Below are 14,379 nucleotides of genomic sequence, written 5' to 3'. Positions count from 1 at the left end.
GCCCTGCATGTCAGTGGTCGCCCAAAGTTAGGCTTACTCAAAACCTGTGTGTTTATTTTTTTAGGCACTTTATAGTTTATTTTCCTCCAGAGAGAAAACCTCATAGCCCCATCTGTTAAGGTAAGTCCTTGTTTCAAGGACTTACCACTAACACTTGTTAGTGGTACACACTAACACTTGTTTTCAAGTGTTAGTGCTCTTTTTTCTGAAATTTAAGAGTTTCATGGCAAAGGTAACAAATTCTACACTTTCTCTTCATAGAATAAAATTTTTCTGAAAATCCCCAAGAGAATCCTTAAAATTGTCCTTGATGGAATTGAATAAAAACTGACACTCCTGTGAAGGATCACCACTGTTTCCAGTGTGGTTTATTGGAGATCTTAGGTCTGACAAAAACTTTTGGCTTTGTCCTTTTCCACTCTGATAGATGACAGTGAATACTCTTTCGTCTATTCATGTAGTTTTTAAGATTGGCTTAAGATATGACCAAGATTTTACAAAATGCGCCTCACTTGCACCGCTTCTCCTGTTTGTACGGTAAAGCCCTGCAAAGCGTCCGGAACTGCAGTGAACTGGTGAAAGCAAAGTGAAATGGCGTGCTCAAAGATGAATCTGCACATTTTGAGTATGCTTGGCTCAACTTACTGCTGTCAAGCAGGATTCCCCTCCATGAACATAATCAAAAATAAATATTAATCCGGTCTGAAAATGAGCACCTTGATATGTGCTTGAGAATGGCTTTATTGCCATTCAAATCCAGTTTTAAAAGCCTTGCAGGTCAGCCTAAAGCCCAATTCTCTCATTAAGCCTTAAAAAAGAAAGAAAAAAATAACAAACCATCAGTTCAGATGTTTTATAAAATATGTGAAACAGGAAATTGTCTATATACCAAACTGAAAAAAAAAAAAAAAACACTTTAGATTTTAAAATGTAAAATTGTAAAAAAAAAAAAAAAAAAAACTGTCAGTCAGGTCCGTAATCTCATCCGTAATTGTGTACGCCATAACATGGGTATTACATGACATTCATATGCTTTTTAAAAAATTGGTATTAATATAATTTTGAGATGCTGATTTTTTATGTTTCCATTATTAGAAATTTATGAATATTGAAAGGTTGAGATATTTACTTAATTAATGTATCTTTACTGTATTTTAACATTTTAAATTTCAGAAATTACGCTTTCTGACATATATTTCATTTATTGTAATACATATGAACCATGTAAACCATTTACATAACCTAATCATAGTTCTGGTTGGATAAAAACTTAAAATAAATAAATAAGTTAATTAAGTTCTTTTTTTTGTAGGAACCTACAGCTTCTCTCGTAACAATCTAATTGATTTTCCTTCAAGATAAACTGCATAACAGTAACGTTGGTGAATTGTAGCTGTCTGTGCAATTTGTTAAAGGCCCCGGTGGAAGCTAGGACTTAAAAGGGTCTGGTTTATATTTGTCCAAGACGGCTTGTGCAACCAAATCTTGTCTAGCTTGCTGTGCCATATTAGAATGGTAACAGAGATATTCTATACTATTAGTGACAAGTTCTGACTTACATATAGGGATTAGATGACAGCCTTTAAAAGTCTAGCTTTCTGTGTAAACAATCACATGTAAAAGGGAAAAAAAATCCTGACTTTCTTTTCCTGTTGTCCATATTGAGGAAGAACAAGACATGCATGAAATGGTGACACTACACTACTCTGAGAGTGATGCATAGTGGAAACAGTGTGAATGGACTCAAGGCAAACTGCAGCACCTGCCTTCACTTTCACAGCTAATATAAGACCCCTACTGAGATGCTTTGGTTCCATGCCTGGACTTTTCCCCCTGGATCTCATTATGATAAGGTTAAAATGAGGCCAATGTTTTGCTTGGAGATACACAGAGGTGATTACAAGACTGGGTACAAGCACATAAGAGGGAATCCTAAAATGGCCTGATTCATATCGGTCTTCTTTTCGACTGAAAACGACCAATTTCTTCTCAGTTGTCCTTTATCAGTCTCTTTCTGGTAATAAATGTTTTAAGAGTGATACACATGATTATATTCAAATACTCTCCCCTTCTCAACAGCCATCTATGACCCAACAAAAGATTTTTACTGGCACCTATGCTCTGAGTGGAAATGGGTGGAAAAATACGGCTACATGCGTTACTGTCTATTTAAAAAAAAAAAAAATAAATCAGGTGTATATTTTTTCCATACCTTTACTCTAAAACCGCTAATAAAAGTCTGTTTTCAATTAATTTCAAGAGTCCATTAATTGGTCAACATACTTTCATCGATCCATCCATTTTCCGTCTCCCTTATCCCTGCTGGGGTAGCGAGGGGTGCTGGTGCCTGTCTCCAGCTGTCCAAGAGTACAGCCTGGACAGGTTGACAGTCTACTGCAGGGCAACACAGCGACAAATAGGACAAACAACCATTCATGCGCACTCACACCTAAAAAGAATTTAGAGAAGCCTAATAACTTAACAGCGTGGGTTCTCTCGGGGAGACAGACAGAAGTGAGGATAGTACCCGGGGAGAACCCACGCTTGCACAAGAAGAACATGCAAACACCATGAAGAAAGACAGCACTCCTGTAAAGGCCTGGAGGGGTTTGTTAGAGAGCATTGGTAAAACAAAGAGCATCACAGACACAAAGGAAGACAGATAAGGTAAGGCATTATGTCATGAAGAGGAGGATTGTCTTTCATTTGATGGAACAGCTGACAACCTACCAAGACCAACCAAAACTTATAGACAGTACGAAAGGAGTATTAATTGGAGAAGAAGCCAAAGGGTACATGTAACCGCTGGAGCTGTGGATCTCCGCATCTCAACCGGAAGCTGTAAGCCGGGCATACACTGTTAGGATAATTAGAGCCTATATTTAACGCACAGTATGATTTTGGCCCTTTTGGGGACGATTCTCCAGTCATTCAAGAATTTTTCGATCGGGCCGACTTTCAGCATGATCATGCGTTGTGTACTGTACAGGGGGTAACGAGGAGCAATCAGCCTCTCCAGACCTCCTCCCTATCAGGAATCGTATCCCCGGCTTAACCTTCTCAAACACCAGATTTCATTTAGACATTGGATTTTTGCCTAAATGTGGTCGGTCTGTCATAGTCTTTATTTAGTCCAGAAATACTTGTTGAAATATGGGATGCTTGGTCGCCCAGATTTTGTCCCAATTTAGTCCAATATAATAGACGCTGAAAACCCACTTTTCTACATCTTTTCAAAAATCTGAAAATCATGGTGTTTCACATTTCCCTTTTCAACCAAATATAGATGTCGCTTGGATGTAAATGATGTCCTCTTTTCAACCAATTTTTGCTCGGAGGGCAGATGAAAGGCGGCCAAAAGAAAACTATTGTAAAATACAGCTAACAGAAACCCCAGAAGAAAGCCTTTAACATGTTGCAGAGCGACAAGACTGCAGGGGAGGCTCTCCTTCCAGAAGGAAGACAGTAATGTGTTAAAAGGATCCATTCAAAGGCCACACCTAACATTATTTAATATTTTAAGACTAAGGTTCAATGTATTGCCCCATATGTTGACAGTCCATTCAGATCAAGATTAACCTATTTTGCAAAAACACTCTTAACCTAGGTGGAACTAGATGAGTCACAAGCTTCTGATTTTCACTTGTAAAACTATTTGAAAACAATATATAGTTTGTATGTGATTTGCAGTCATTCATTTATTTGTGTTAATCTGCGTAGACTTAAAATCCCCAAAAATTCCACTGAAGGTTTCACATGACCAAAATACAAAAAATATCCAGAGTAAAGATGGTTGAATACTTGCACAGCATTATATACTTTTCCTAAAGAGAAAGAGGGAACATAATATTTTATTAGAAGTTGAAGTACCAAGAAAACAACTTTAAAAATAAAATACGCACTAAAGAAGTAAAGTTTTAACTGTGTATTGCATAATAGTTAATAATATCATCTACAAATAAAAGAGATATTACTAATGGTAATGAAAATAACCAAATAAATGCAAATTTTTAAGAAGGCTCAATAACTTTATTTTATACACATAACTTCATCTCCAAAGACTTTGCACAAATCAGTGGGGCATTATGAATCTTGACATATCAAAACTCTCCCACAGTTTCTTCTTTGTTTGTTTTTTCTTTGTTCCATAAAATCCTCGAAACAAATACATCTGCCTTTCACATCCCCAAATGGTACACACATTATGACAAATTAGAAATAAAATATTCATGTTTTTTTTCTCTTTCAAACAGTATCATATGTGCATTACATTACCAATTACAAACAAAAGTTATCTTCATTGTCAAAATACAGGTGTGCAAATTGTTAGAAAAATACCGACTCATACCAGATTCTGGATTGTGCTCTGTAAAAATCCTTACAAACAGTATATAATAATCTATATAGAAATTTCTCCAACATGCAATGTTGTATTTCAAAAAAATATCCAACAAACAGGCTGTTCTGTTTAACCTTCTAAAAGACTAATCTTTGCCTTTGTATTGACTACAGAATATTATGAGTAAATTTAAATAGTGGGTTTTCTAGTAGTTTATCCAAACGATAAACTGGTTCAAGAATTATTCTAAACAGATCTTCAGAATGAATTTGCAAACATTAAAACTTAAATATATATATTTCAAGCCCTTTTTTTTGCAATGACCAATGTTTTAACAAACACATCAGTTGTACAATGAATAAATAATTCATCTTGGTAGAGTTGACACTAAAACGTCCACCATATAAATAACCACTTTGGGAATCAAAGAAATTCATGCCATACCCTCAACAAAAACTACAAGCAGCTAGGATGAAGCAAGTCAAAAGCATGGCTGAGGTGATGACAGCAGTCAACCCCCTCCTCCCCTTAAAACAGAGTTAAGACAAGGATGGCATCTATTTCCCTTCCCTCCCTTCCTCATATCTTTTGAGGTAAACAGTAGCACTGTTAAAGACTTCTAAAGGCATATCTTCTTCTCCCTGGATCCACATTCCCCATGGTCTAAACCTGAATAAACCTCAACTGTCCACGAAATCCAGTCTCATACACATGCAAGGCTGGGCCTTTTTACCCAAGCAGCTTTGAGGAGCTGCAGTTTTGCATCTTCAGTGTGGTGTGAAACAGTGTAATTATGAACTTCAATAAAGCAGAAGGGGGTAGGCATGAACAATAAAATATATTCTTTTATCATTTCATAAATAATATAAGACATTTGTTACTTCACTCTCACAGGACTATCTGCCTTTTCAAGAATAAATCAAGTTCATCTTCACAATTTCTGCCATTAATGAACGCAGTATTTCAACAAACCAGGCTATTCAAATTACCTACATCTGACAAATAAAAATTGATGTTTATTAAAATAGCAGAACACTATCTCTGGCTAAATAGATTATAAGCCTTTGAAAAAAAAATAAAGATATTGCACTTTCAGTAACATGGATGTGTAATGTCAAATTACAGCTCAGTTATTAGAAATGAGTAAAATGAAAATAAAACAGGAAAAGTTATTGTTTTACTCATTCTCTGACAAGATTTCTAGAAGCATAGGATGCAGGTAACCAACATTTGGAGGACAACAGTGAACGAAAAGCTACAGAAGAACAACAAACAAAAAGTTTTTAAACTGTACCATGCAGGGGGGAGTGTTTCAAAAGCAGTGTATCCTGGATTACAATGGACGGAGCTTGAGAAGAGTTGCAGGGATGTTTGGGTTAACAGAGTAAGACTGGCTAGTGACCGTGCAAGCACTGACTGCTGGCAAACGGTCATGCGTGGTTTGCGCTTGCAAGAGTGGCTTGAATCCCAGTAAAACCCTTCAAACACCCGAGCCCCAAGCCCCCCCTCTGCCACACTATCCTCACTTCTGTCTGTCTGTCTGTTTCTCTCTCTCTCTCTCTCTTGCTCGCTCTCTTGGCCACCCTGGGCTAGGGCTCACATCTCCCCATCAAAACGTCAGATGGCAAAATAGAAAGGCAGCTGTTTGCTCCCGTCAACTAAAAGTGCATCTCCACACTCGTCCAGCAAGGTCCGTCAGCCCACTGCTATCACTGCCAAGGCAGTGAGAGTGGGCTACAGAGACCTGAGCTTGGGTCAGCACGCATGTAGGTTTCAATAACATCTTTTTTTTTCATACTTTGTATGTTTGGTTTATTTTTACTTTTTTTCTTTTTTTTTTAAACTCACTAGACATAACATTTCACTTCTGCTATAACAGAAGCCAAAGGAGTGCTAATTGACAGGGCTGGTCCTAAAGAAGGCCAAAGACAAGTTGATAGTAGTGATGCCCATCTCCTGATTCTCTTCGGTGTCATGCTGATTCCTAAACACCTCCGGCCGCCCCCGTTTCTCACTGGCGCCATTTTCACTTTTCAAGGCCGGCAATGCAACTGTATCAGTTGCCATGGTTTCACTGCAATGTAGAACAGTAAGGATTTAATTGGCTCCTTGTCACATTTCAAATATACACAGATTAAAAAAAGAGAGATGTTCGTATGCCATGTGCAGATTATCAGGTCTGCTTTTTTCCTAATAACGTTAATATCAAAGACAATACATACAAATGAAGAACTTACCATAGAAACAGCATGATCATGTCAGAAAGTGGACAAATATAATTGCAAGGCCAATATTCAATAGCATTACCATAGCAACAAGGATGGAGTTAGGACCCTGCAAACAGAAAAAAAGTAATGTTAGTCTATAGGATAAAACATTTTTTTTACCGCTTCATATGAATATAAGTTAATTGATAAATGAAAAAAACTAAAAAACAAGGCTAAAGAGAGCAACATTTGGTTGATTTAAACAGCAGCAGTTTAAAAGTGAAAACCTAAATAAACTATTGAATATCTAGATGCTGCAGCATTTAAGGCACCATTTGGGGCTCTGTGGCGCTATTTTCAGTAAACTGTCTCATATATAAAGAGCAGCAGCAAAGTCTAAATCTGGGGTGTTGTAACTATAAACCCCTGTATTCATAATGCAGACATTACATTTGTCAATTTGCTATGCACTCTTCCACAAGAAGGGACTAAAACTTTAACCAACCTGCAATCTTTACCAAGCCTGTAGAGAAATTAGAACTTTCACACATCATCAGTTTTTTCATTCCTTATACAAGGGAAGATTGGTTAGATTTGCTGGTTGGTTGGAAAATAATTTAACTTGCCCCTTTGCCAAATCATACACGTATTTCTTCAATTTTTATTTCAAACCTTGAAGCAAAAAATGTATGTCCATGTACTTAAACCATTACTACCATTTATGTGCATTTCTGCTAGAAAAGTATGATATTTGAAGTTATTCCAATAAATATTTTTAAAAATGCTGACTTCACATATGCTGAAATACAACATAATTTGGTTATTTACTTATTACACTTAAAAAAAATGTATATCTAAATAAGTCATTTTTTCTTAAAAAAAGGTGCATTGTTTCTTGAAGTGAGGAGATAAGTGAGACACTTTGCCAATGAAATGAGACAATTTACACTTAAAATAAGACAAAACAATTACATTGTCTTATTTCAAGTGCATGTTATCTAATTATCTTATTCTAAGAGTAAAAACACTCATTCCCCTAGCAAACAATCTTATTTACCTGCTCAAATTAAGAGTAAATACACTTAATTTAAGACATTTTTGCTTATTTCTAGATTTTTTTTGCAGAGTAAAGACTTTGCATGTTCCCATAGTTCCATAAATTTTGGTTCTGATATTGGTTTTTGCCAATCAACTTTTACAAAATGTGAAAGATTATAAGCTTGGATTGAAAACAAAATTCCTTTAAGAGACATCTTGCATGTCTTTATTATTTCCCGGAGTCACAAACTGTACTGAGGAAAAAGTCTTAGACTCATTTACGATTTTGTCCACAGCATCTTATTAAATTTAGATCAGGGGTCTTCAACTACCATCCCGATGTCTGCTGTCCTTTTACATGAGTCTTTGCTTCAACAGAGCTGAGTCAAATAATCAGATCATTAGACAGAACTCTGGAGGACTTTAGTCCATCCGAATCGGGTAAGTGTGTCAGTGGTTGCCATGGTAAGTCCTGAATAGGGTTAGTGGTAAGGACAGAAGTAAGAATAGCTGGATGCTTCATATTGATAGTTTATGTAGCGTTGGGACCTTTCGACGTTCCTATCAATAACTTAGGATTCACGCGACTGCCCACTATTCTTTGTGTGATGAGATGTATAGGCACAGCCCACCTCAAGGAGTTTAACAAAAACAGAATTTTTGGAAAGTACTCTGTGTGACGGATGTAAAAGCACACAGTTTCATATACTTTGGCAATGTCCAAATTTTGGCAAGCATCACTCGTGCATTTTCATCATGCAATAAAGGACTTTATTGCATGGCTAAAGGCTGTCTGGAAGAGCAAGGAACAGAAGGTAGGATCTACAATGTGCTCAATTCAGAATCAGCCCACTGTATACCATCCATCCATCATTATTGTAATGGCTTATTTCCTTATGGGGTTGAGGGGGGACACTACAATCCCAGGCAAGGCATTCAATAGGCCTTGCTTCACTCTCACTCCTAAGGGCAATTTGGAATGTCAGATCAACCTAACATGCAGATTTTTGGACTGTGGGAGAAAGCTAGAGAACCAGGAGAAAACCCACGCAGACACAGGGAGATGTGTCTCCTGGCTGCCCCGAACTCAGAACCTTCTTGCTGTGAGGCAGTGGTGCTAACCACCACACTACCTTAGCACCTCGGCTTTTTTCTGAGCCATGTGGAGGTGGGCTTCTCTGTTTGTTTTGTTGTTCTAATGTATTACTCAAGTGTTGCTAATCTTAAGGTCACCAACTGATAACTTGACATTCTTGGTAAAGATTTTCCGCTGCAGTGCAGAATTCCTTCTTCATGTCCTGAAGGAGCAAATCAGCCCCTGACCAACTATTTTTGACTCTCAGTGGGATGCTGTTGAAATGCTATATTAGTTTTATGGCAAATATATTGTAACTAAAAGAACACAGACCTGTTGTCTTAAACCTCAGTCCTCAAGTGTCAGGGACATGCAGTGTATAGATTTGCTTCTTCTTCAACACATCTGACTCCAATTTTAGCCCAGTGGCAGAGCCCCACACAATTTAGACATTTGATTCAGGTGTAGGAGACAAAAAAGCTGAAGGACGCTGACCCTTAAAGATTTGATACCATTCACAGACCTTTCTAAAACTCACAATTTTCTCTTATTATACAACGTAATACAACAAAATGGTTCAGAAAACCCAGTGTTTTGGTTCAGTGTTTCTGGCAGATGTGAGATGGATCTTGTGTCTTCCTTTTGTCCAGAGGTAATTTTGTTTTCTGATATTTAACAAACACATATTTTGACATAAGGATAACTTTGGATAACTTTTATCTACAATAATAAAAGACATCATTATTTAAAAGCTGAATTTTGCTTTCAGTCTGATTGTATTTGATATAAATCAAACATTTAAAGTTATCTAAAGAAGGATATACTGACAATGTACATTTCCCTACAGTAAACTACAGGTAAAACGTTAAGAAATATTTGAAACAATTAATTTTTATAGGGAGTTGAACCTCTTCAATGCTTTAAAAAATGCTTCAGAGACTCTGTCGAGTTACTTGTTTGATGTAAAACCTACCCTAATAAAAGAACAACATACTTACTGTTTCTTCTGTGCTTTCAGCAATCTCCATACTTGCTTTCTTTGTGTCTGCAAGGCTCTTTGGTTTTAGGGAATCTTGCTTCCTGAGTTTTGGGTCACTCTTGCTTTCCCGAATGGAAGGGGGTTTAGGAGTAGGGGTGGGGGTGCTAAATGACCTAGGTTGTGGGGGTAAACGTGCAAGATCCTGGACACTAGGTTCTTCTTCTACTTCCTCAGGTTCAGGGGGTGGAGGGCCCCGGGGAGTGGCCTTGACATAGTAACTGTGGTACTCTGAGTGCAGCTGGCCATTGACTGGAACAGTTGGTGGCTGGGAAGGAGGCACAGATGCTGGGGTTGTTGGCTGAGCTTTAGATGGTTTAGGTGGAGCCTCAATGTTTACATGAGAAGACTTGGGCCCATCAGTGAAGGACAACCTCTCTTCTTTGCTCAGCTTCCTGCTAGGTCGCTCATCCTTGATGGCCTTAAAACTTGATTTTTCTTCTTTGCTTATCTTTCGGGAGGGTTTTTCTTCTTTGCTTATCTTTCGGGAGGGTTTTTCCTCTTTGCTAGGTTTGTGGCTGATGCTGTTACCAATCTGGCCAGAGCTTTTGCTAGTCTCAGGTGAGGGGGGAGGAGTTGCTGCAGGACTAGCCACAGGAGAATGAGGCGGAGTTGTGCCTTTGCGGTAGAAATGAGGAGAATCGTGTGGAGATTCTTCCTTCTTCTCAACAGGGACCTCTTTAATTTCTACTGGTTCTTTTAACTGTTGTTTTATGTAATCCGGTCCTGGAAAATGAAAGATAAGTAAAACAAATTGTAAGGGAAGCCATCACAAACAAGTATAAACTTAACTTTTACATTCGTTAGGAGGCCAACAGAAATCATAGAAATGCCATTTACTGTTCTATAACATGAACGAGTAAACTACATTAAGGCCCCCTTCCAAAAAAAAAAATATATATATTTGTATTAATTGGCCAGTAAGCTTTCTAATTAACCTTTAAAATCAAGTGTTTAAAATTACACCTCAAATTTTCAAATAACTAAGGGCCAGAACTGATTACTGTAGTATCAGAATACTATCACAGTATATCAGTATTTTTGGCCTAATGTCTTCATTCTTATACATAAGGATATCGTTTGGCATTTTGTATAATCTGTGAATGATTTTCTTTTTTAAATTAAGGAAATTCATTAAGGTCTGCACTGTGTAGCACTGGTTAGCACTGTTGGCTTGCAGCCAGAAGGTTCTTGGTTTGATTCCCGGCCCGGTGTCTTTCTGCATGGAGTCTGCATGTTCTCCCTGAGCATGCATGTGTTCTCTGCGGGTACTCAGGCTTCCTCATACAGTCAAAAACATGATTCTTATGTTAATTGGTTACTCTTATGCGTGTGCATGGTTGAGTGTCTCTGTGCATCTGTGTTGCCCTGTGGCGACCTGTTCAGGGTGTACCCTGCCTCTCATCTATAGACTGCTGGAGATAGGCACTGGCCCCACCGCAACTCTGACAAGGACTAAGTGGGAGAAAATGGATGGATGGAAATTCATTAAGAGGATGAAGGTGATTGTTATGTTTTGATACACACAACTTCAACTGATTCAAGAAATCAGGAATTAAAGTGAAAGGCTTTCAAGAAAGATGTATTCCTTAGAGTAATACCTTTTAAAAAATTTGAACACAGACACAATTTATGCAACTGGTCAGCAAAAAAAAAAATCAAAGGGGCAAAAGTAAACACAGTAAAGCATAAAGCTTTAAAGTGTAACCCCAGGGGCCTCCATACTTATAATCTTAGTGTACCTTTCGGTTGTGAGTCATTCTTAATTTGTTTCTAAACCACCATAGGCAATACGACCCACTACAAAGAGAAAGGGGGATATGTAAACATTTGTGGGACTTAACATATCCCCACAGCTTAATTTCACACCATAGTTCAATAAGAGTTTCGGCTCCACTGGAGTGACTGAGTGATTTCACTTTGTTTGGGGACAGAATCCTGTTGGGGCTTCCAGACATTTTCTAGATGGTTTTCACAACTTAAGCAACCTCTAGCTTCAAACCCCTGTGGGTTAAATACTTTATTATAATTTCTCTGACGTAATTCAAATGAATTTGAACACAAAGAAAAAAGGTTGGAAAGTTTTTGGACATTTTCTTTTAAGAACTCTTAGCTGTTTATATTACCCATGTAAATATCCTGAGCAACAACCCTGTATAATGATACTACTATTAAAAAAAAAGCTGTCATAAGTGGATGCACTGTATGTATCCCATGCAACTTTATTCTTCCTTTTGCACAATCTTCTTTGACTATTTGAGCTGATGTAAGGAGTAAATTTCTCCTCTATGAGATTAATAAAGTCAATCAATCAATATTACATAAAAGAAAACAGAGAAATGGTATAGTACATAGTTAAACCAGAAACTCTTGTCAAGCCCTTGCTATAAGAAGGACACAGGTGACTTACGTAAAATCTTCTTAAGACACCATTTTAATTGTTATGAGGAGTTCTGAGAGAGCATAAAGAAAGACTATTGGTGTGGCCTAAAAGCAAATTGGGCAAACTGTCCGGGGCCTTCGGAGGGTAAAGAAGTGTTTCTTTTATAGCGGAACGCTGTTGACCTTGACTGAGAACATCGTCTGACAATGGAAGAAACTGGGCTGTCCAGCCTTTCCCTGGTGAAAGCAATATATCGTATATATATAAGTATCTGATCGGTGCATCTCTAGCTTAGTGTAGAGTCGCTTCTCCTTAACATCAAGAGGAGTCAGCTAAGTCAGCTCGGATTCTCCCCAGGAGTCCACCCTAGCATGTTCTATCAGCTCAGGACACACTGGAAGGATCTCTCGGCTGGCTCAGGAATGTCCTGACTTTCCCGAGAGGAGCTGGAGAAGGTGTCTGGGAATGGGAAGTCTGGGTACCTCTGCTGAAATCGCTGCCCCTGTGACCCAGTCCCAGATAAGTGGAACGAGTGCGAGTAGCTTTTATGACAGAGATACAGAAATAAAAGTAGACTAGTCTTTTCTGCCGTCTACCTGAAAAAAAAATTCAGGTTTGCTTTTTTTTGTATGCACTTTTGTGCATGTTTAAATAACAGATGTTAGAGATGAGCCTGTTATTGTAGTTTCTAATTATTTAAGGGTATTTATTTTAGGTTTCTAGTCCACATGTCTTAAAAAATAATGTATACTGGAACGTGACTGCTTCATTTTACGAGTCAGACAGCTCGTAAAATTTTCATAAAATTTCCCATATTTTCTAATTGAAAACTTAAAATGTAAGCATCAGCGAAGAGTTTATTTTTTGGCATTTAGATTACATATAAATAGTAATAACTAAAAAACCTTTAAGAAAATATCTATATGATTGGAATTAAAAGGCTAAACTAGAATGCACACAACCTCTATAAAGCTCTGCTAATAAGCTAATGAGTAATGCGTTAAAAAAGAGACGCATCTTAGGGGTGGGTAATCCAGGTCTAGAAAGGAAATATCCTGTTCAGAGATCAGTTCCAACCACTGATATATCCAACTCTTCAACATAAAGGCGTCCTGCGTCCTCAAAAGGCCAGATTCGAAGACTGATTACTTCATAGCGTGACGCCGAGGTCTGTCCGGATTGCAGGACTTCTCGTTATGCGGCCGACAAATGCATTAAATGCAAATGCATCCAGGTATTTTCAACAGATAATTGCCATCGGTGCCATGTGTCATCTAAGATCACTGCTACCTGTTTAATTCAAGCTATTTCCTAAGCTGCAGAAGTTTGCCAGTTATGCTTAAGTTAATCCACAGGACCTTTTCTGTTCCAGTGCTCTCTTTGCAAAACACAGAACTGTGAGGGCATTTAGCTGGTCCTCAGAAGCTATTTTGCTAATGGTTAGGTTTGGGATTAAGGTATCTATTGGGTTAGGGTTAGGCTGAGGTTTGCATCGATAATGATTAGGTTTAGGGTTATTTTTAGGGTTAGGGCATAGAAAGGGTTAAAAATGACTAAAAATCAATGAAAGTCATTGGGAGTGATCACATGGTCCACTACATGTGTTTGTGTATGGTTCTTGTGGATTTGGGTATAGAAGACCCCAGCAGGAAGAAGTACTCTGCGTTTTGTCAGATCTGTTGCCACTTGGTATTACACTAGATTGACCCAAATATTCCTTGGCAGTCTATTATAATAATTTAGGGCTTATAAAGACAAAAAGTATGATATTCTATAGAACCTTTGGAAGTCACCATAATTGTTATTTACCACTGAAGTTTTGGTTTGTTGAGGAACTGACAATCAAACACCTACACAAGGCTGTTTTTTCTTTAGAAAAGATGACAGGGCTTCTCTGCTGCTTTGTCAGACTAGCAGACAACAGTAACCACAAGAAAAAAAATATTTCTAAGCATCTAAATCTCTGTTACCCCATTGGTGAATTGTTGCCGTTACTGTACATCAAATAAAATGCCTTCTTCCTTTTGGAGAGAAAAATGTGCCTGTGCTGTCCGTATGTTCATTACGGTTCTGCTTCATACACAGCACAGCTTCAACTAAGGTTACAATACCGTTATATTATTGAGAATCAATTGTTCCTTTCTATATAATATAAATAATGTGACAAAACCTTCACTTCTGTAGATTAGACATTTTTGTCAATTTTTTTTTGCCACACTCTGGTGCACAGACACACTAGCCTGTGCACTAGAGTAGCACTAGACAGGCTAGTGCATATAAATAAGTAACAATACCCTATCT

General features: G+C 37.8%; 1 protein-coding gene across 2 annotated transcripts in view; it reads right to left on the bottom strand.

The window, feature by feature from the left end:
• Positions 1 to 4,007: 4,007 nt before the first annotated feature.
• LOC119772304 (junctophilin-1-like) overlaps positions 4,008 to 14,379 on the bottom strand; it is a 47,893-nt gene continuing 37,521 nt past the window's right edge. For both annotated transcript variants that reach the window (XM_038268662.1, XM_038268663.1), the window contains exons 5-7: positions 9,658 to 10,421; positions 6,577 to 6,673; positions 4,008 to 6,413 (exon numbers count right to left, since the gene is read on the bottom strand). In XM_038268662.1, the coding sequence (XP_038124590.1) occupies positions 6,593 to 6,673; positions 9,658 to 10,421 (845 nt within the window). In that variant the 3' untranslated portion in view covers positions 4,008 to 6,413; positions 6,577 to 6,592. The remainder of the gene's footprint in view (positions 6,414 to 6,576; positions 6,674 to 9,657; positions 10,422 to 14,379) is intronic.

This window comes from Cyprinodon tularosa, unplaced genomic scaffold, assembly GCF_016077235.1.
Source record: "Cyprinodon tularosa strain WSP-4 unplaced genomic scaffold, ASM1607723v1 ctg707, whole genome shotgun sequence".
NCBI classification, from domain to species: domain Eukaryota; kingdom Metazoa; phylum Chordata; class Actinopteri; order Cyprinodontiformes; family Cyprinodontidae; genus Cyprinodon; species Cyprinodon tularosa.
Note: the sequence above shows the minus strand (reverse complement) of the source record. Positions and strands in the feature narration are given on the sequence as shown.